Source organism: Silurus meridionalis, chromosome 27 (genome assembly GCF_014805685.1).
Source record: "Silurus meridionalis isolate SWU-2019-XX chromosome 27, ASM1480568v1, whole genome shotgun sequence".
NCBI lineage: Eukaryota > Metazoa > Chordata > Actinopteri > Siluriformes > Siluridae > Silurus > Silurus meridionalis.
In genome coordinates this window covers 1,910,707-1,933,781 of record NC_060910.1, presented here as the reverse complement: position 1 = coordinate 1,933,781, position 23,075 = coordinate 1,910,707, and the positions used below count along the sequence as shown (strand labels likewise).

Here is a 23,075-nt window from a genome sequence, read left to right as displayed (position 1 = left end):
TTTTTCTGTAGTTAATGGTGTGCATTTCTTCTCACCCAGATCACAGTCCTGTGCTGAAACCAGTCAGTGGCCTGAGAAGACCAGAGGAGACTGAAGCTTTCGAAAGAGTGGAGCCTTCTACTGTGACCCCAGAGGTCCCATTAAAGAAGAAGAAAGGGTGGCCTAAGGGAAAAAGCCGCAAGCCGCAACACTGGAAAAAGACCCCTGGGAGAACGCCTGGAAGTGGGGCTACCAACCAGGTTGCTGGCAGCAGTTTGACAGCTCAGTCCTTGGAGGAACCTCCGAGACAAAGCGTCCAGAGCAAACCTGGCAGGAAGCGTCGCAATTATTACCCGCAACAGATCCAGGACGAGGGTGCTCGAGAAGAGCTGGACAGAAGTCAGTTGTCTCAGTTACAGTTAGAAAATCCAGAGGACCGAACCTTCAAGAGGAGACCTCTGACATCGGACCTCGACTGCGAAAAGATTAAGGACTCTGATGAAGAAAGCGTTTTCCCTCAACAGTTGAGAGAACAGCCTAAGCCCAGGAGACGAGGCCGACCTCCGAAAAAGCCTAACCGCGAACCCTCTGTTTTAAAACCTGCACATGTATCAGAGCCAGATGATGATGATGATGAAGAAGATGAGGAGGAAGATCAAACATGGTCTGAAGAGAAGCCAAGTCGTTCACCTTCTTGTACCTTGTCTCAAGCCTCTGGCTCCCGAGTCCCTCAAAACAGAGATGGAGATATGGCAGACCAAGCGGAGGATGAGGAAAGGGAGGACGATGAACATAACAGCTCAGGCAACAGGAGAACAGGGGCAATGCCAGGCTCAGGAAGTCGGCGAAGTGATGATCACGATGCGGACGATGAAGGGGATGGTCGACTGGAGGAGAAAATTGATGCTGACAAGAGGAGAAAAAAGCGGGACTCTGAGGATGATGATGATGAAGAGCTAGAAGATGAGGAGGAGGAGCAGCCGTCCCCTCCTCGGTCACCTCCCGTTAAAGAAGAACCACAAAGCGGGGAAGGTTTTTTAGACATGCAGGAGAGTGGGTCACGTGAGTACATTCACAAGCAGGAAGAGGTGGAAGATGAGGAAGACGAAGACGAGGTCCAAGAGGTAAAGACTCGCTCGGTTGATTCCCAGGATGAAAGGCGGCGACGGGAGCAAGAGGAATCTGCAGCTGCAGCCGCTGCCGTTGAGACAGTGACTTCGATTGCTATTCCTTCCGATCCACCCCACATGCAGTCATTGGACAGCAAATCCGACCTTCTGATGGAGACGGAACACCCTCATACAAACTCTGATTTTAAGGACGAGTTAAGCCATCATCCACATGACCACCACCACAGCAGTGAGCTGGATCTGGAGACAGTCCAGGCCGTCCAGTCCCTCACGCAAGGAGAGGCCCAGGACGAGGAAGCTGAGCCACATGGCGCTTACCAGGACTGCGAGGAGACTCTAGCTGCCTGTCGAACTCTGCAAAACTATAGCCATGGGGAGGGAGAAGAGGAATCTCTGGCCATGGTTGAAGACTGTGGTACCTCTCAACGTAGCAGCCCGATGCCCAACCCTCCCATGCCCCCTTTAGCCAGTCAATCCGTGCGCTCGGTAAACAGCCCTGGAATGACTCCTGGACCTCTTGAAACTGGACCCAGTGTTTCTGGTCCAGCAGGTGGAAATGGAGGAGGCTACACACAAATAACACCAGAGCACCCTAGCTCGCTTTCTGCCCCGTCGTTGCAGAACTTGGAAACATCACCCATGATGGACGTGCCATCGGTGTCTGACCATTCTCAGCAGGTGGTGGACAGTGGTTTTAGTGACCTGGGCAGCATTGAGAGTACCACAGAGAACTATGATAACCCCAGTAGTTATGACTCTACTATGGGTGGCGGTGGTGGGAACAGCGGTAGCGGAAGCAGCATGTCCGTTACTGTAGTAGCCGCCTCATCTGCATCTTCGTCGTCAACTCCATCATCCTCTTCCTCACAAGGCAATAGCTGTTCTTTTGTGTCCACTCCTGGCATGTCGTCTTCCAGTGCTTCTGTGGGCTCTCAACTTGCTATGGGCAGCTGCAGCTTGATTCAGCAGGCTGGTCCTGGTCCAAATAGTGGTGGTCCTGGCTCTAATGGTGGTAGTACTGTCCCTCAGCCTCCACCTCCACCTCCTCCCCCTTCCGCAAACACCCCAAGCTGTGGTATCAAGTCTCCACAAAGCTGTGTAATTGAAAGACCCCCGAGTGCAAGCCAACAGCAGCAGCAAAAGAAGGTTCCTCAGCAACAGCCAACCCCTCAGCCCCAGTCTGCCCAATCAGCACCCCCACCCCCTCCTCAGCAGCAGGCACTTTCCCAATGCAGCATGGGAAATAGTTTTGCTTCCACACCCATGATCATGGAGATTCCTGAGAGCGCAGGAAGCAGTGGAAGCGGTCGAAGCATTTATGACCGAATGGGCCAGGACTTTGGTGCAGGTGGTTATGCTCAACCTTCAGCTACCTTCAGCTTGGCCAAACTCCAGCAGCTCACCAACACAATCATGGACCCTCATGCCATGTCTTACTCGCATTCTGCTGCCGTCACGTCTTACGCTACAAGCGCCACTTTGCCCAATCCCAGCCTGGCGCAGCTCGCTTCGTCCCCACATCCACCTCTGCCACAGGCTCAGGCTACTATGACTCCACCTCCCAATCTCAGTTCGAGCTCCATGAACCTTGGCACTCAGTTAATCCAGTGTAACATGCCGGGGGCAAACATCGGCCTACCTCCTCCGCCCCACACCCAGCGCCTTCAGAGTCAAATGGCCACTGTTAAGGGCCACATCGCAATCCGCTCCAAGGCTTCCCAAATCCCGGCCGGTTCCGCACACCAGCAGCAGATCTACGGCCGGAGCTCGATGCAAGGTTCCCCTCGAACCCTGGCAGTGCAGCGGGGTATGATGCCCAACCTCATGCCCACTCCAGCTGCATACAACTCCATGAACATGAACCAACTAAACGCAGCCATGTCAGCCGGCTACCGCATGCCGCAGCCCATGATGAACAGCAGCTACCACAGCAATTACATGAACCAGCCAGCCCAGTACCCCATGCAAATGCAAATGGGAATGATGGGAGGTCAGGCCTACCCACAGCAGCCTATGCAGCCCAATCACCATGGCAACATGATGTACGCCGGTCCATCGCACCACAGCTACGCTGGCGTCCCCAAACAGTCGCCTTACATGAGCAGATGAGCAAGGGAATCGATATGCAGAGAGAAACAAGAGAGTAAAGACATTGAACCCCTTCCAGAAACAGACTCTCGCAATACTCTCCGCGTTGTCACCGGTGCACACCTACTTTCCCGGGGATCTGGAGAATTGGCGTTGTCGTGGTGGACCGTGAGAAGGTGCCGCATCTGGAGAGGTTTTAGTTTTCGTGTCTTTACTCGTACGTCACGGCGGAAAGGTTTTCACTCGGTTTCGCCCCCGAAGCTGTGCAGTTGTCAGTGAGCTGTCTGAGGTGCGAACAAACCTAAACGCATTGTGCAAAACGGGGCACTCCTTTCCTTCCCCTGGTGCTCAACACTGGGTTGAAGAAGAAACGAAGCAGCTGCAGAATTAAAAAAAAAAAAAAAACGGAACAAAGAAACAAACTCGCATCACAAGCGGGATTGTGCACAGTTTCTGGAATTGACATAGGAAGCCTTACCTTCAAAAAACAGTTGTAGATGAACTTGGCTCTTATTATTATTATTATTATTATTATTATTATTATTATTACAGCCACTTTTTATGTTCAAAATTTTTTTGAAAGACTTCAAATGCTTGTGTTTCAGTCTAGCCTCATGCTTTGTGTGTGGTTATACAGGGGGAAGCGTTATTTTATTTTTTATTTTTCGCTCTTACAAACATCCACACGGACACAAAAACGCTCTCGCGCCCACATTTCGACAGTCACTTCAGAGTCAAGGTGGAGGCACTTCCGCATGTGCAGCATAGACCTACCAAGGAGACACCAAGAGACGTATCTAGCAAATCCGTGTCTTCCCATTTCTCAGTATAGGGACCGCATGCATTACGATTCACAATGGGCACGGAGAAGACTGTAACGTAGATGTCCACGAAGTAGCAAGAAAGTACCAGTAGCTCCTGAACATGGAGAGAGGGGCTGTTAGAGCTCCTGTGAACCGTTTTAGATGTGTAAATATTTTGGTACTTCCTGATTCACAGCACAGGCTCCCTGAACTGCAGAGTGAGTGAGTGCCCCCTCTGGTTGCAAAAATAAATACACTCCACTCAGTCCACTAGAGGGCACTCTAATCAAGGGAGGTTCTTTTTTTTCCTTTTTTCTTTTATACTGCACAGTATACCACAGGTTTGGAGGGTTTATTAAAAAATAAATAAAAAACCACACTAATACCAAGGGCACTCACAAGGTGTATACGCGTTGACTCCTACTGACACATGAACAATCACGAACCTTCAAAGCTTCAGCTCGGTAATACAGTGCTGTTTGCGTTTAGGACAGGTGGACGGCGATTCACAGCCGCATTCTTGTACATGCGAAAACCAAGACGTCTTGGTTAAAGCGCACGTTGTACAGGGACTGATACCAATATAGGACAAGGGGCAGAGAAATTCCTTTGTATTCCTTTGTATGTCCAGTATTCAATGTCAATATAAGGATTCTTAAAAGATCTGATGTTTTCGTATATTATTTGTGTGCATTTTATTTTTTATTTTTGTTTTGTTTTTTGTTCCTTTTGTTTTATTTTTCTGAATTTTATCAGACTGGGCAGCTTTCTTTTATGACACAAGCTGACTCTTTTTTGACTTTAGTAAACTTATTGTAGAGAAAATGTTTTTTCTATAATATAAAACAAACAAAAAAAAAATCAAAAAACAATTGACATGGATATTGGTACTGTCATTTTTCACTTCTGTTTCAGGAACGAAAAAAAAAAATCCGACATATTTTTTAGCTCAACTTGGGGTAATATTAATAAGAAATTCAAAACTTAAAAAATAAATCGCAGCTCACTTCTAGTGAATAAGATGCCTTTAACCTTCCCATTCCATCTCATCTCTAGAGTTTTCTATCTTTGTGTAGTATATTAATGCTATTTTAAAACAAAAGGAGACAATGAATATCTAAAGGTCAATTAGCCGTTCTTTTTTTTTTTTGGTTTGTTTTGTTTGTTTTTCTTTCTCCCCGCGCTCATTTTTTCCCCGTGTGTGTGTATAGGAAGACTTCCATGTAAGAGGCATGTAAAAATGAGCTCCGTATGTTTGTCTGTTTATATTGCTTCCCAGTTTTTTTTGTATCCTTTGTAATTGTACATGGTGAGTTGTAAGCTAAGGGAAAACGCGAGCGACAGCGTGTTCGCCTCCTCCCTCCTTTCTATTTTCCTCCCTGTATGTATTTTCATTTATTTGTTTATTTTTCCTTTCTTAGCAAGTACTTTCAAAGAACTCTGTACATTTTAACATGAAACGAAAATAAATTATGTTGAGCCGTTTTACTAGTTTGTGCCTCGCTCTTCCCTTTCTGTGATCGTGTGATGATGCAGCTCCATCAGATGGTCCAAGCTACGAAAACGAATTCTTTGATCTTGGAGTTTTTATTTTATGAATGTAATTTAAAGAATTCTAACATCATATCAATGTAGTCATTTGTGACAGAACTTTCCTAACAACTGTTAACATCTGTATTTGTGGTTGATCCTGATTTCAAACCCAGCAATTTCCTTTAAAAAGGATTTACTGTTATAATAAACTTTTCTGGGAAGATGTTCCACTAAATTTTGTGGAGATTTTTTGACAACAAGGGTGTTCGAGTCAGATAATGATATAGGTGAGGAGGCTCCTGGGGTGCAGTCAGTGTTCACATTCATCTCAAAGGTGTTCAGTAGGGTTGGAGCTCAACAACAGGAAATCTTCCACACACTTCCAGTGCATGGAAAGCAGATCTTCATGGAGCTGGCTTTGTGCACAGGTGCAATGTCCTGCTGGAACAGGTTTGGGCCTCAAAGTTAAGGTGAAGGGAATATTTCATGCTACAACCTCCAAAGACATCATGTACAATCGTGTGCCTCCACTCCATAGTGTAGTCATAGTGTAGCTCCAAAGTCCTGAAGAAGCAGGTGTGCAGTCGAACGTTGTGAACCAATTCCAACCAACAATTGTATTTGTACAGCACTTTCAACAATGGATGAATTGATTTAAAAATAATAATAATTGTAATAGAAAGCAATCAGTGTTTGAGTCATTAATGTCATTCTATTAATAGATCAGTGTGCTGAGAGTCACATCCGAGTCTTTACACATAAACTGAGGTGATTAAAGAGTCTTGTATTAAAAATAATAGGAACATTTATAGTTATAATAAATCATAGTATTTTGGAAACTTAAGTGCAAAAACTTTTGTACTTTTTCTCAACGGAAAATTTAAAGTGACACTTTTACTGGAGTCACATTTTACTGAGTCTCTACTTGAACTCAAGAACACGTTTTGTGTATTTCATCCATCAGTAATGCCGTTATTAAAGAAGAATGAAGAATTACCAACTCTATTTTGAGCTAATAATTTTGAGTAATTTTATATTCCCTCTTGTTATATCTTGGCACATTATTTTCCTAAATAATTATTTTTCTTGATTTTCAGTCACAACTATGTAAAATAAATAAATAAATAAATTACTTAAAAACCAATTTATAATATTCTATTAATTCTTATGAAAACATCGAGTCTGTAGTGTTTTTTTTTTTTTTTTTTTTTTTAATAAACAGTCTTTTAAATTCAGCTTTTAAGACTCTGGGGACGTTTTATTGCGCCCGAACAGCGTTTTCTTTATAAGAATAAAGACGCGTTTTATTGTTACTATTTTGTGCTTCAAATTCTGGACGCCTTTTCCCCCAATCGTCCATCTTTTCTTGCGTTTCGGGCCACAATCCCAAAACAAGCCCTTTGTTGGAGATAAAGTGCACTAAGTAGGATGCACGTGTCGCTATGACGCGTCTCTGATATGTAGCACGCGCACCGCGGCGGTTTGAGACGCGACACGCGGATACGCGATCGTTTTAATTCCGCGATTTCCTCCAATCGTGTTCAGGGGCCTGGTAGGCGGGGCTAAACATTCGGCGAGGCGTGCTATTGGTCGAGGCGTGCGTCTGTCTCCGGCCCTCTAAAACCTGAATAGCGGCGAAGGGAAGGGATATTTCTGATCTGCGCTTTTTTATATGAAATACACACTGTAATTATTATTAACGGATAATAAAAGAACCGACACCGGAACACACCTGCTGGGGATTGTGTAAGTGTTTCGCTTTAACAGTTTGTTTAACAGAAATATATAAACAATACATTGCGTGTTATTCTCAGAATCTGAAGCGCAAACGATCACATGACCCTCCTGTGATACACCAGGAAAAGGATGGACCGCTGCTGTGTGGATCATTGTGTAGCCTTGTGTAGGAGATACACAACTTCATTGTGCAACATTAAATATTCATTCATGTATCAGATTTCAGGAAAGTGCAGGCGAGTGAACAAGTCAACAAGGCCGTGTATATGGGAGGGGGGGGTGTTTTTACGAAACCCATCTTTAAATTTATTAGATTAGATTAGATTAGATTAGATTAAACTTTATTGTCATTGTGCAGGGTACATGTACAGAGCCAATGAAACGCATTACTCAACAGTAGACTGGATTTATATATAATTACGCTTTTTGTGTACATAAAGCCCTCATTTGTGCAAGTTTAGAGTGATAAACACTATTCCTATTAATAATCATCTTTAAAAAAAAGGGATATAATAATTGATGGTCTATGAGGTAGAATTGTATTTAATTTATTACAGTATAATCATCCGGTTTATAAAATATCATGACTTTTATACAAAACGTATTCAAATATGGGGGGATATTTATTTTATATATTTATGTACCCTTTAAATGACAAAAATAAATCCATACTGAGGTGAGATCGCTTTTTTATTCCAGTCAGAGACCGCTGTTTATACACCATTATAACCATTAATAATACATTCATAAAATGAAGGAAGTTTAATAGGACAAGATATTTAACGTTTGTGTTTTATGTGTTTAAAATTTGTTTATTGTTACAGCAAATAACTTTCATTTCTTTCCTCCTTTAGCTCTCCTTTCTGAATTACCTTATATGAGGTCGTATCAAAATGTTTAAAGACGAGCTTTGTAACACGCCAACGGGTGGCAGCACAGGGCTGCATGCACAGTCACAGGGAGCGCCGACCTTCATAAGTCAGTGTGTCAAAAGACATCCGTCCTGTGTACATGAGGAGCTGTATAACTGGTGCTGTTCTGACCGCATGCGCACTCTGTCACCGAGCTCTTCTCGGACGTGAGCTTCTCGCTGGAAACGTTCTCACCTCCGCACCCACATTACTCGCTAGACTTGGCTCTGGCAAAAATGAAGAATCAGCTCAAAGGCTGCCTTTTTGACACCATTGCAGAGATCCAGAGTGAATAGCAGAAGGTGCTTGACATGCTTCGAATAGAAGACTTCCAGGACACGTTGCTGAAGTGGCAGTAACACTGAAAGCGCTGTATTGCTGTGCAATGGGGTCGTGTTAAAGGTGATAGTGTGCAAATGTAGATAAATAAAGTAGCTTGTCTCGAAACTTCTCGATACACCTCGTATGTACAACTGTAGCTAACTGGTGATTCCGATATGCTCTGTTATGCTCCTCAACATCCCCTGTTTCTTTTCATTTCACTGACACAGAACCAGGTCCATGTCGTCACGGTCATGGTACTAACATCGCTCCCTCTGTCGTCTCGATTTCAGGCGCCAGTTTTCTTCTAAGATGATTCACAGTTTGTTTCTGGTGAACTCCACGGGAGACATCTTCCTGGAGAAGCACTGGAAGAGCGTAGTGAGCCGCTCGGTGTGCGATTACTTTTTCGAGGCACAGGAACGAGCCAGCGAGCCGGAGAACGTTCCCCCGGTGATCTCTACGCCGCACCACTACCTCATCAACGTGCTCCGACATCGCATCTACTTCGTAGCCGTGATCCAGAGCGAGGTTCCTCCTCTGTTCGTCATCGAGTTCCTGCATCGTGTCGTTGACACCTTTCAGGTGTGGGTGTGTGTGTGTGTGTGTGTGTGTGTGGTGACATTTGCTTTATTAATATTTTTTATCTATTTACAAACGCAGGATTCTGTTCTTAATGATGTGCCTAAAGTGAAATTTGTATTGTATGTATATAACCACTTCATTGCAGTGATGCCACACTGGAATGCAATCTCTGTCCAGTCACAAGACTTTATTAGAAGGATGTGAATGTTTAACATACCGTACAGGACTTTTTTGATTCCAAGATCCAAATCAGACTTTTGCTGCATACTAATTCGAATATCCACTGAACCCGATCCCCAGGACTACTTTGGCGTGTGCACCGAGGCAGCCATTAAAGACAACGTGGTGGTGGTGTACGAGCTGCTGGAGGAGATGCTGGATAACGGTTTCCCCCTGGCCACTGAGTCCAACATCCTGAAAGAGCTGATTAAACCTCCGACTATCCTGCGCACCGTCGTCAACACCATCACAGGTAACCAGCGACTCAGTGACCACCTTCACACCATGCCCCTGTCGGATTCTTCATTTTGATTGGTCAGGAGGTGTAAATTAGTTTGTTCTACAGTAGCACCAGTTTTAAAATTGTTAACGTTTCTATAGCTTTATAATGAAACCCGGACACTGTAGTTGTTTTTAGGTTTACTTTTTCTAATAAGGAGAAAACATTTGTTTAAAGCGAGTCTCCAGTGTGAGCATTTGTACTTGTTAGTGTGTCCAAAAGTGTTGAAGTTGTAAAAGTTTGTTTATGTTTGTGTGTGTATTTAAAAGGAAGTACTAATGTCGGAGAGCAGCTCCCCACAGGTCAGCTCTCGGTGGTGCCATGGAGACGCACAGGAGTCAAATACACCAATAACGAGGCTTACTTCGATGTGGTGGAAGAGATCGATGCCATAATCGACAAGTCAGGTACACAACATGCTTGGTTTATATTAGGGATGCGCGTCTCCATAACTGAGGCTGATGTGATTCGCACCAACAATGCGATACATCATGATCTGATTTCGATACTCTGCTAGATCACGTTTGCTTCTTTGGTTCAGACAGACAGCAGATCATCAATTTACTTAAGTGCTTTCTGACTTCTAACACGTCCCTTTAACATACAATACCTCTGTAGTAAAAAAACAATTAGGTAAAACCAGCAAAACGTTCTTTTCTTGTTCGGTCTCCAGGAAGTTACAGCTCTACCTCTGCCATGTTAATCTGTATTCTATGTGATTCTCAGGACACGCCTCGGCCTCTGTAGTGTTGTAATTCCTCATATTCACGTAGCAGCAGCGGTGCTGAGAGAACGCGCTCGAGAAACGGTTTAGCGACGAGAAATCGATTTACATATCAAATATTTTTCTTCTTTCGGCTGCTCCTATTAGGGGTCACCACAGTGGATCATCCGTCTCCATATGGATTTTGGATGTGGATGTGGTTAGTGAATACATGCAGGTAGTTGGTTTGAAAGAGCCAGATGTAGAGGACAGGGGGGTCCTGCCGTCTCTGTAGACGTCTTCCTCGTCTTGGCCAACAGTAGCCCAATTTCCACCGGTACCCTGTTGGCTAACGATACCTCTGGCGGTCGTTTGTAACCCGGCCTTGACCGAGCCGGTATGAATTTCTGATTCATGATCCACATATTTGATTTGCCGCATGTTTTACGCTGGATGCCCTTCATAACACAACCCTCCACATTTATCCGGGGTTGAGACCGACACCAAGAGTGACCTGACTTGTGCAACCCTAATGTCCGGGTTAGTCTTCATATCAAATATTAGTCACAAATTATTGGTCACTTTCTAAATAATAAACGTATAGCACATTTACTAATAATTAGATAGAAATAAATTGCTTTTTACTGATGCAAATATGTCAAATCTCAACTTGTATCAGATGCACTTTTTTAATTAATACATCACGTCATTAATTTTTATGCCGATGTACCGATGCGAAGTGCTGAAACTTACCAGCTCTAGTTTTTGCAAAGGAACAGGGCACTAAACGATCAAGTTCATTGGGTTACAAATTAATATAGTAATTAACACTCTCCAAAATTCACCAGTGTTTACTTCTGGGAGCAGTGGAGTCAAAACATCACTAGCCAATCAGAGTAAAGTGCTGTAAAGATTTGTGGCATCACTTTTTGTGTTTTATCTCCTGAATGATTTGTTTTCAGTCTCAGAATGTTTTTTTCTTGAACAGTTAAGTTTCTATTAGTGCTGCATTAATATATAATTTTTTACTTTTGGTGTGTCAATACTTCTTTTTCTTCTTATTATTATTGTCATTATTATTATTAGCACTGCATCAATGTATTCTAAAGTTCAAATCTGCTACCAGGCAAGCCACTGCTGGGCCCCTGAGCAAGGGCCTTTACCCTCAACTGTTCAAAATGAGATAATTATAAGTCAGTCTAGACGAGGGCGTCTGCCAAATGCCATAAATGGAATGTAAATAGTACTTTTGTTTTTGGGTGTCTATATTTATACTTAATGCTTCAGGGTCGTCAAGAAGCATTTGTTTTATCTTGGCTTATGTCGGTTCATGTCTGAGCTATGAACCCATCCTGCTGTGATTTTTATGCATGATGTCATGCCGTATCTGTTCCGTACCATAAATTGCTCAGTGCTCGCTAAAGTGAACTGATCTTTATCAAAAGCAACAGTTTCTTTGTAGACTTGTGCATCTGTGTCATGTTCACTAATACCTTTGTGCTGTTGTTATTATTATTATTAGTAGTAGTAGTAGTTGTAGTCCTGAAATCAGACTTTCTCCTCCTCTATTATTTAGGTTCTACAATCACGGCAGAGATTCAGGGTGTGATCGATGCATGCGTGAAGCTGACAGGAATGCCGGATCTCACCTTGTCGTTTATGGTAAGTCTGATCACTTTGGATCATTTTGAACGCTGCCAAGAGTCCAAAATATATTCACTCATATTTGTGGTAATAAAAATCTGAAGTGTTTAATTATTATTATTATTATTATTATTATTATTATTAAATGCATTTTGATATTAAATGACTCTCTCTCTCTCTCTCTCTCTCTCTCAGAATCCTCGGCTGTTGGACGACGTGAGTTTCCACCCATGCGTCCGCTTTAAACGCTGGGAAGCCGAGCGAATCCTGTCCTTCATCCCTCCGGACGGAAACTTCCGGCTGCTCTCCTACCACGTCAGCTCTCAGAAGTGAGAAAGAATTCTCTCCTTCCTTTTCTCCAGATCAGTTTTCAACCCTTTACATTCTCACACAAAGTTTTTAACTGCAGGTGTGACGCACAGTTTCAAACTGGGATCCCTCACTTTCTTTCTCTCTAACTGTACTTTCTGCCCTCAGCCTGGTGGCCATCCCAGTGTACGTCAAGCACAACATCTCGTTTCGCGAGGGAAGCTCTCAGGGCCGTTTCGACCTGACGCTCGGCCCCAAACAGACCATGGGGAAAGCCGTGGAGTCGGTGCTGGTGAGCAGTCAGCTCCCGCGCAGCGTCCTCAACGCCAGCCTTAACTCTTCACAGGGAACCTACACCTTCGACCCCGTCACCAAGGTAGTGTTTAGTGTTCTGTTCTAGTTAGTTCAAAACTCGTCAAAGCCAAAGAAGTGTGGAAACTGTAATCAAGATATCATATGATGAGCCTAAATGATATTGGCTTATTAGAATATTAGGCCATGCCCAGTTTCACATTATGACCGAACATTTTTACACACCACATGCCCTGTGTGTGTCTGTGTGTCTGTGTGTGTGTGTGTGTGTGTGTGTGTGTGTGTGCAGCTCTTGACATGGGATGTGGGGAAGATCAACCCACAGAAGCTGCCCAGTCTAAAGGGCACCATGTGTCTGCAGGCCGGAGCCTCCAAACCGGACGAGAATCCAACCATCAACATCCAGTTTAAGATCCAGCAGATGGCCATCTCAGGTACGCTGTCTACAACACGTTTAGGAACACTCGTTTGAATCGAATGATGTCATGGTGATATTAAACGGGTTCGTAGTTCACTTTGTCAAAGATTTATAAAGGGTCTAGTCCACAATTTATAAAAACTAACAAGACGCCTTGTAAATTTTACATTTTGTCTTCAAAGTTGATGTTAGAAGCAGTAAAAATGGGCGAGTGTAAGAATTTGAGCAGCTCTTGTGAGATGTTCCTGGTCTGCAGTGGTCAGTATCTATTAAAAGTGCTCCAAGAAAAGAACAGTGGTGAACCGGCGACGAGGATCATTGATGCACACGGGGAGCGAAGGCTGGTCCGTGTGGTCCAATACAACAGAGCTGATGATGTTATAGCTGATATACCATATCCCAGCTTGTTAGTGCTCCTGGAGAAGATATGATCAAGGGCCTTGCTCAAGGACCCAACATAGCGGTGCTGGGGCTTAAATCCCCAACCTTCCAATCAGTAAACCACGGCCTTAACCATTGAGCTTCCACTTCTGCTGACATGAAGATTTCAGATACTGAAGGCATCTTTTGTAAAAGTTTAAATAAACAGGTCAATACAGAAAACGTCACCATATAGAAATGCTGTCAGAGCTTCGTTAACTGAAAATATTCTTGTGATGCTGTGATTCGACCACTAGGTGGAGGGCTCGTCTCTCCCAAGCTCTCCGCTCTATCAGAGTTCAACGCTGATCCTCACGGGTCGTCTGGGTTCACATGCAAATGCTGCTGATGCGTGTCGCATCCCAGCACCATGGTAACGTATTATACAATAGGAACTCTCGGAGTGACACTTTGTTCTCTTTCCTCCTTTGTCCTGAAGGCCTGAAGGTAAATCGGTTGGACATGTACGGCGAGAAATACAAACCGTTCAAAGGCATCAAGTACATGACCAAGGCGGGAAAATTCCAGGTGCGGACCTAGAGGCCGATCTTAACTCCAGCAGCTTCCAGCCGTCTCCAATGACAGCGTGCACCCAGTGGGACATTACAGTGTGTGTGTGTGTGTGTGTGTGTGTGTGTGTGTGTGTGTGTTCGGGGGTGGAATGAATGGGGGCATAGAAATGCAGAATATGATTACGGGGGTTGATTTGAAGAAGATTTTTCATGATTTAAATGATAATGATATGTAAATGCTATTGTATTAACATTGTTCAGGTGAAAGTATTCCTTGGAGTAAACCACTGTACGCTCGTTCGGGTGACGAAGGAAGTGTGTATGTCGTGTTTATAAAGTCTGAAGAACACACCGATCTTCCTAGTGTGTTCTTAACCCTGCTCTCTTGTCCAGGGGTTAGCACTCGCAGCTTTCATTTCTAAAGAAAATCCAACAAATTTGTCCCCGTCCTTATAATTCCTACGAATTTTGCATCGTGTCTCTTGAAGACGTCGTGCTTTTCTTTTTTCACGTCTTCGTCCTGTTTATTTATTTATATTTTTCTTGTTCAGTTTATGTCCTGGAATTGTCTATTTATTTGAAGCCTCAATTGTTGAGCTCAAAGATGTTAGCAGTAGATTTTAGTCCAGATGCGGTAAGAAAACCTACATGGAAGCTACAACACAATACATACATGGCTACCATTGATTGGTACCTCCACCAGTAACTCAACCAGTACATCCACCAGTAATTCCACCAGTAACTCCACCAGTACTTCCACCAGTAACTCCACCAGTACCTCCACCAGTACCTCCAACAGTAACTCCACCAGTAACTCCACCAGTAACTCAACCAGTACATCCACCAGTACCTCCAACAGTAACTCCACCAGTAACTCCAGCAGTACATCCACCAGTAAATCCACCAGTAACTCCAGCAGTACATCCACCAGTACATCCACCAGTACATCCACCAGTAACTCCACCAGTACCTCCATCAGTAACTTCACCAGTACCTCCACCATCATACACTTAGCTATCCATTTTACTAATGGCTTCACCCCTATGATGACCGAGACCACAACAGTGCTGTTTCCTGAACCACTTTATACCCCAGCGTTATTACAGTTCACAAGAACATCTGGACAGAGTTCTCTCTCTCTCTTTCTCTCTCTCTCTCTCTCTCTCTCTCTCTCTCTCTCACACACACACACACACACACACACACACACACATTGTGGATCAGGAATGTGTTTTATAGGTATATAATATATATAATATATATCAGAGGGGACTCTACAACCACTATTTTACTGATTGGTGATCACTGAGGAAGTTTACTGAGGCACCAAGGACCAATTAAATACTCTGATGGTTGTTGTTCACTGGATTTTTTTGTTTGCTGTGTTTGTTTGCTGTGTTTTTTGTTTGTTTGTTTTTCTTTCCTGGCTTTGCAGTGATGCAAAATAAAAGACCAAACTTTAAAGATTGTTGTGTGCTTTACAGTAACGAACAAAAACCCAGCCTTTCCAGGATCTGCACTACCATCAGTCCCACAGGCTGTGACTCTGTAATCTCTGACTCTGTATCTGACGAGTCTATATAATTTCTGACTCTATGACTCTTATACACTGAAAACGAGACAAAATAAGCTCTAATCCAACACAACCTCTAACCACATTAAAATAATAATTATAGTAATTAAACTGAATTAAACTAAATATCGATACATTCCAGCGTGTAAAACTCACAATCAACCAAAAAGCTCTGACTTCATACCACATTACTCCAAAACAAACTCCAAAAGTGATTCAGCTTTGCACAAATACTGACTTTTTTGTAATTCAGTCTCTGACTCTATTTACTCTGACTCATTATAAACTCTGATTCTTTAACACTGACTATATATAACCTGAGGTGTTATAAACATTAAATCTGTATATACTTTGAGACTTATATATACTGACTTTATATATGATCTGACTCTTATTAATCCCTGACTCTGAATTTACTCTGACTCTTTATTAGCCCTGATTCGATGTTTTGCCTTGTTATAAGCCCTGCATCTGAAAGTACTGACTTGTTATAAGCCCTGCCTCTGCATTTACTCTGACTCTTTAGTAGCCCTGACTCGATGTTTTGCCTTGTTATAAGCCCTGCCTCTGCATTTACTCTGACTATTTAGTAGCCCTGACTCTGAAAGTACTGACTTGTTATAAGCCCTGACTCTGCATTTACTCTGACTTGTTATAAGCCCTGCCTCTGAAAGTACTGACTTGTTATAAGCCCTGACTCTGCATTTACTCTGACTTGTTATAAGCCCTGCCTCTGAAAGTACTGACTTGTTATAAGCCCTGACTCTGAAAGTACTCTGACTTGTTATAAGCCCTGACTCTGCATTTACTCTGACTTGTTATAAGCCCTGACTCTGAAAGTACTCTGACTTGTTACAAGCCCTGACTGATTTTACACTGACTCTTTATTAGCCCTGACTCTGAATATACTGTGACTCATTATAAGCCCTGACTCTGAATATAGTCTTAATAATCTCTAGAAGCCCTCATTATTTTTCTCCCACTATTTTGATTGCTTCTGAATTTATTCACTGACATTCATTACAGAACTTCTCTGATTTTCCTGGAGATTTGTTCCTCGAGGTGGAGCGCAATATCTCACCAGAACATCAATTTACTTTCAATTAGATACATTTTTAGCTTTAATTAGACTTAATCGCATAAAGATCTGCTGCTAAAATGTTTCTAATGGAAAGAATTAATTATTAATCCATTATGACTACAGGAGCAAATACAGTTCAATATAATTATATCAATTCAGCATTTAAATATAAAAACACTTTTTTTGGTGCAAAAAATGTTTACAAATTTTGATATATTTTTCTTTTTAAGTTTTATATTTATAGTAAATCTGTTTTGCAGCAGTTCTGAATGTGTGCGTGTCTACAGTCCTAAAACCACTCCAACAATTTTAACCCTTCTGCTCCCACAAAACTCCACTCCACACTTTCCTTCAGCCCCACAGCCCAGGCTCTTCCTCCTCCTCCTCCTCCTCTCTTTTAACTCTAAGAGCAATGGACACTAAAGGAGGGGCCCAGATGGACAGAAACTTTTTTTCCCCTCCATGTGATAACAGTCTTTGAATAAATGTGCAGTGTCACGGTTTGGCCGGCAGCTTGTCACTGCAATGCATTCTTCTTCTTCTTCTTCTTCTTCTTCTTCTTCTTCTTGACTCAGCTTCTTCTTCTTCTTTTTTTCTTCTCGCTTCTTTTAATCTCTTGTACATTTTTTTATTTAGTTTTAAGCTTTCAGAGACATCTGAGAATATGCAAACGCAAACAGGACTTCATGGTGAGTAGATTTTCTTTTCCCTTTTTATGCGTCTTTAAGCTCACGGGGGTGCGCGTGCGTGTGTGTGCGTGTGTGTGTGTGAATGTGAATGCGTGTGTATTCCTACTAGGGAAAGTGATTAACTCATCACTGCTGTAATTAGTCCAATACACATCGATCTCTGATAATCTGATCTGTAACTCTCCTGTACTTTCTCCCGTATTTGTGTTGCTAATCGATGCGCGAGCTCTTTATCTTTTTTTTTTTTTTAATCTTCTTCACTTGTTTTCTCCCCACGATTGTTTTTATTATTATTATTTATTTACTTAGTGCTGTGCTGGTGTGACATATAACACATTTGAACACTCACACACACTCACACACACACACACGCGCGCGCAAACTGCGGGGTGCTTTATCCCGGAGCGTGTTTGGTTTTTCACCTTGTCACGTGCTTGATAAACGTTAGAGAAATGTCAACTTAATTGCAGTTGCACTAAAGAGTTAACACTTCGGGACGGTGGTGGTGGTGGTGGTGGGGGTTTGTTGCGGGGCACGTGCGCCCATAGAAGTGCACAGCTAAACATATTCCTTAGGTTTATTGCACATTGTTTGGAAACGTGCACACGCAAAAAAAAAGCATAGTTTCTACGATAAGGCGCAAGCGCGAGACCGTTGGTGACGGTTTCTTTTCTTTCTTTTTTTTTTTTTTCCGGGTTACATCCTATATAGTAAAACAGTGCGGTTTGGGACGTGCCCCCCCTTCTCCCCCCTCCCCCACCCCCGAAGGCATTTAACTCGTCGAAAGGGGGGGGTGGGTGCATGCGAGACTTTTTTTTTTCCCCTTTTCATTTCATCAAGCCACGTGCTCCGTGTCGTTGCGTGGCGCGTGCGTTCTGTGGCGCGTTCACATTCACAGGTTCGTTGCATCTTTTTAATTTATTTTATGTGCATTAATACATATATATATATATATTTTCACGCACGCGATGTTGTTTAGTCTTGTTTTATTAGTCACATATTTAGAGAGAGAGAGAGAGAGAGAGAGAGAGAGACTGACTAACTCACCATGTATCTATTAAGTAACAACAACTGTCTCTATATGAACGAAAGTGTTGTTCTGACTTTCCCTCACTATATGTGCTTCTTCCACACATTACTGAAGGCGCAAAATAGCACGAGATCTTTAGAATTTCCACTTGAACTATGAAACTCAAACATGACAATGTGCACAAAACCTGCTCAATAAAGATCTGTTTTCCATGGGTTGGAGTTGAAGATCTCCTGCTATAGAGCTCTGAAACTAATGAACACTAAAGTCATTTTCCTGCTGACTGCACCCCAGACCTCCTCATCTCACCTCATATTCCCAAGAGTGGAGTTTATTATAACAACAAATGGAGACTAAATGTGGAATAGGATGCTCAAAGAGAAGCACATGGTCAGGTGTCCACAAACTTTCGTCCATATAGTGTATCAGGGTTTATATTTGATCAGACACAAAATCAATCTGCTACAGGAATATCTAGCTGTGATGTCTGTAAATATCAGGTATTACTGCATCATTAGATTTTCAGTGCTGTTTGGATGTACAGACTGTGTATGCATTTACACTGTAATCTGGATTTATGGTGATTCTAGAGATACTGAGTTAGTTCTTCCTGGCTGGGTTGCCAGATTGTGCCAATTTCATGATGTTTATTTTCTAATATTTAATATCTATACAAATGGTTTGCATTTGCACATATATAAAGACTAATCTCAAAGTATTTGATTAATGAGATTGAGTTTTTCCGATCTACCAACCTGCAAATCCACATGGTTTCTTGAGTTCATCCCTATAAAAATAGTTATGACATGATACTAAGACATTTTTATTCCAGTGAGAGGTTTAGATCTCACTGTGGTTAAGAAGGATTATTTTTTTTACCAAATCTGATGTTCAGAAAGTGGTGCTGTTTGGTAGCGTGGGCCACAAGAAGCGTACTGAAGTGTAAACACTATGTTCATGTTGGCTTCTAATTCGGGTTCGTAGTAGACTCAGGATTTTGTGGCACGTCGATGGCTGTGACGGATTCGGTCTAATTTTAAATCGGTGCTTCAGCCTCAGACGGAAACAAGACTCCGGTCTCGCAAACTTACACCAGGATGGAAGATGATATTTATTTTTAGACAAATAGAAATAACATGAAGCATTTTATTGAATAAAGATACATTTTTGTTGTTTTGCTTCATCGTTCATAATCGCACGTTTTGTGACGTTTATTTTGCATCATATTTTTTTTTACCTTTTTAAAATGATTCATCTACATTTCAAATCACATGAATTATTTTTTTATATGCTTTGTTTGTCACACGTTTTATTTGCACATTGCACGTGTTAAACAGGACCACGTGTAAAAAAAAAAAGGATATTGTATATATACATGTATATTTGTCCTCATGTTTAAAGTTGGTGCACCAGGAGAGAACATCCTCAGAGTCTCACAGCGGGATGTGTAGTTCACTGTATGTCCAGTAGGGAGGCGCCTCCACACTACAGGGTAAATATGTAACAAGAAAAAAAAAAAGAAATCCCTTTGCGGTTCACCTCATGTTCAATCCGAATCCATAAACGCATTTCTCTTTCCTTTATTTCGAAAAAAAAAGAAAAGTCAAAGCTCTTTTCGCGTGTATAAGAATTGCGTTACAATTCGCGAGCGCGAGACAAAAACTGGAATGTGCTGGTCTACAGGATTTCTTTTTTTGCAGACAAAGGAAATTGCGCGCGCTCGCGGACGCGCTCGCTCACTCACTCACTCACTCAGACGCACGCTAAGGACGCGCGTGCACGCACATATCGCTGGTTATTCGCGCGTGGGCAGATGCGCCATTACGAGTACGCGGTTCGTCACACGTCTCACGGACGCCGTGTGTGTGTGTGAGAGAGAGAGAGAGAGAGAGAGAGAGAGCGCGCGCTGGGTGTGGCGCGTGTATTCTTTGCTGATTAATCTACAGCCCTTTCTGAAGTTCCGTTATTCAGACTTAACGCGGACACGCACGCGGACGCGCACACGTACGCCACTTCCTCCACCACCACCACCACCACCACCACACAGGCAGTGCGCGCGCATGTGGGCACGACGTTGTGCCATTATACACTGTTATATGCGTTTTATTGCACACGATATCAACCTGCTGCTTTTATTGTTCATTTTTTTCCCCAATATATATATTAATGCTAATTTGTTAAACCACTTACAGAATTGTGCACTGCGTGCGTGTTTGTGTGTGTGTGTGTGTGTGTGTGTGTGTGGTGGGGCGGTGGAGGGGGGACTTAAATGTCTGAAAGTCAGTTTTAGGTCTCCAGCTTTTTTTATGTAATTCAGGGTGATTGTAAACTCAATTCAATTTGTAGTCCACCTTAACAATGGACTTCACCCCACAGCAGCTTTACAGAGGAAAAAATACAAATATAAATTTTATCGTCATAAATCAGTCCCTATAATTTGGTCCGTAATGAGTGAGATAGTGGCCACAATGGCAAAGAACAACCAACAACCCCCTGACACTTTATGAGAAAGGATGCCTTTTTGAGCAACCGAACTCAAAAACGAACCCATCCTCCACACCAAATGTCCATGCATTAGAGTTTCATCATTCATTCATTCATTCATTATTATGACCTGATCAATGATGGACATCTGCATGCAAATCCAGATGTGGAGCTTATCTAAGAAGTGGATTTCAAATCCAAATGTTCTACACAGCAGTATTTTAGGTACACATACACGTGTAATGATCATATACACAATGTATATACATATTTGTTATGGGTGTGCAGATCAGCACAGTACCTGCGCACAACAGAAACACTATTCAATATTAAAATGATATTTATAATGAGTCGTCATTTGGATGTCAAGTTTGTTTATTACCTTTGATTGACTGCCAGCTGAAACGGTGGGAAACAGGACCAACAAGGCAGGCTTGAGGAACAACTCAACTACATTAGTACATGATTTCACTAATGCTCTTATGGCTGAATCTCATTTAAATCTTCACAAGCACACTACAAAATCTAGAGGAACATTTTCCCAGAAGAGTGGAGGTTATTATCACAGCAAAAAGAGACTTAATGTGAAATGGGATGTTCAAAAAGCACAATCTTAGGGTCAGGTGTCCACAAAAGTTTGGTTATAACATTTATATGTGCGTGACATTTCGTTTTTCTCAATTCTACACAAAGAGTTATGACCAAGTAAAGCAAAAAACATGAATGATTACCTGAAATGATTATTTAGTACAATCCTTACGATGTATGTGGTCTGATGTTTCTATAGTTCCCTGCTCACAACTTTAGTTCCTGTCTGCAGTTACTTCCTGTTCACCTTTTAAAGCCTGAAAATGGAAAAATATCTCTCAGTATATGTGTATAGAGACAACATGAAGAAATAGAAACCTGGGAAAGAAGAAGCTGATGCTTATCTGAGAAGTGAGGGTCGGTAATGAGAGACTACAGGTGTCATGAGTGACCTCACTAGTGAGTGTGAATAGGCAAGCTTTTGAAAAAGATTACATTTTCTGTTTCTCTTTTCTTTTATACCGCAGTCTGTCGGTGGCTAGAGGAGCTCTGAACTGACATGGCTCCTGTGAACCTGCTGATGTTGGACCGGACACTCGCTCTGTCGTACGGAGAGAGGCTCTCTGACTTCTACATATCCTCAAAGCCTGTTTGTACAGGTGAATAAAATGAGCATTACATTTCTCTCACAGTAGCAACATCTATCACGGCTCTGCTGCTTTCCTTCCCTTCCATCTTTCCCACATTCTCCAAGCCCACTGACTGTATGGACTCCTCTGTGCACTGTATCGCTTCCTGTATTGCTTCAAATTGAATTTTGAATAAAAGACATCCCAGCATGCACAAGCCTCAGAATGGGCCTGCTCCCCCAGCACCGGATGCATATGAATTCCCGTTGGATGAAGAAGACGCTAGGGTGTTCCTCAGACCCGGGGGAGCGAGCACGGTGTCTCCTCTGAGCCAGTACATCCAAACCGAGCACCAGCATGCAGGACTCTTCTCCATGCCCCAGGATCCTGTGAGAAAGAAAAGGAAAAGGTGTGGTGTATGCGGGCCCTGCATGCGAACGGAGAACTGCGGGACCTGCACCAGCTGCATCAACAGGAAGGTTGCACATCAAATCTGTAAACTCAGGAAGTGTGAAGAACTCAAGAAGAGGAGGGTCACCTGGCAGGTAAGGGGCTAAAATGAAACACTGACACACACATACACACAGCTATTCTTAATGCCTGGTAGTCTCAGTGAGAAATGTCCTCCATGCCTTACTTAGAACATTATTTGGTGGTATGGCGTGGCATTGATGTCATGGACCAATCATAAACACGACATGGACATTATTATAAATCAACAATGTAGTAAACGGAGGCTTTCAATTACACGATATGGACAAAAGCTTGTTGACATCTGCTTCTTTCTTTTTAACATCCCTGTGCCAATTTAGTCCCAATTTGCTCTTACAGTATGCTCAACTTTTTAGGGGAGCAGATCTTATGGAGATTTTTGAAGATTCAGGCAGCTACTTGGGTATTAGTAAAGTCAGGTACTGATGTAGATAAGGAGAGGAGGGTATGGTGAGGAGGCCAGGGGGTGTAGACAGCCTTTACATTCATCCCAAATGTGTTCAATAGGCTTTATAGCAGGAGATCTTCCACTCCAAGCCATGTAAAGCAGATCTTCATGGAACTGGCTTTGTGCACAAGGGCATTGTCATGCTGGAACAGGGTTTGGGTCTCCTAGTTCAAATGAAGGGAAAATTTCACATCCTGTGCAAATTTGTGCCTCCAAC

The 23,075-nt window shown here is 42.7% G+C and overlaps 3 protein-coding genes across 5 annotated transcripts in view; all 3 read left to right on the top strand.

The window, feature by feature from the left end:
- kat6a (K(lysine) acetyltransferase 6A) overlaps positions 1-5,488 on the top strand; it is a 32,257-nt gene extending 26,769 nt beyond the window's left edge. Inside the window, 1 exon segment of the mRNA XM_046841369.1 lies at positions 40-5,488. Within this exon segment, the coding sequence (XP_046697325.1) occupies positions 40-3,218 (3,179 nt within the window). The 3' untranslated portion in view covers positions 3,219-5,488.
- Positions 5,489-7,135: 1,647 nt separating this feature from the next.
- Positions 7,136-15,368, top strand: ap3m2 (adaptor related protein complex 3 subunit mu 2). Its single transcript, XM_046841379.1, has 9 exons — positions 7,136-7,279; positions 8,796-9,087; positions 9,388-9,559; positions 9,856-9,993; positions 11,866-11,951; positions 12,129-12,262; positions 12,411-12,618; positions 12,844-12,988; positions 13,832-15,368. The coding sequence occupies exons 2-9, from the start codon at positions 8,815-8,817 to the stop codon at positions 13,930-13,932; spliced, it is 1,257 nt and encodes a 418-aa protein (XP_046697335.1). The 5' UTR covers positions 7,136-7,279; positions 8,796-8,814; the 3' UTR covers positions 13,933-15,368.
- A 2,682-nt stretch (positions 15,369-18,050) lies between these two features.
- The window catches only part of tet3 (tet methylcytosine dioxygenase 3), a 44,608-nt gene continuing 39,583 nt past the window's right edge, over positions 18,051-23,075 (top strand). For 2 of the 3 annotated variants that reach the window (XM_046841372.1, XM_046841371.1), the window contains exons 1-2: positions 21,600-21,948; positions 22,162-22,463. In XM_046841372.1, coding sequence (XP_046697328.1) covers positions 21,849-21,948; positions 22,162-22,463 — 402 coding nt within the window. In that variant the 5' untranslated portion in view covers positions 21,600-21,848. Of the gene's footprint in view, positions 18,146-21,599; positions 21,949-22,161; positions 22,464-23,075 lie in introns of those variants that run through there. The other variant, XM_046841370.1, reaches the window with a different exon arrangement.

What these genes read in the sequence shown, in the direction of transcription:
- ap3m2 (XM_046841379.1), top strand. Translation starts at nt 8,815, where the DNA reads ATGATTCACAGTTTGTTTCTGGTGAACTCCACGGGAGACATCTTCCTG. An exon ending in ATCTCACCTTGTCGTTTATG is followed by an intron (nt 11,952 to 12,128) that starts GTAAGTCTGATC and finishes TCTCTCTCTCAG; the next exon opens with AATCCTCGGCTGTTGGACGA. An exon ending in CCTTCGACCCCGTCACCAAG is followed by an intron (nt 12,619 to 12,843) that starts GTAGTGTTTAGT and finishes GTGTGTGTGCAG; the next exon opens with CTCTTGACATGGGATGTGGG.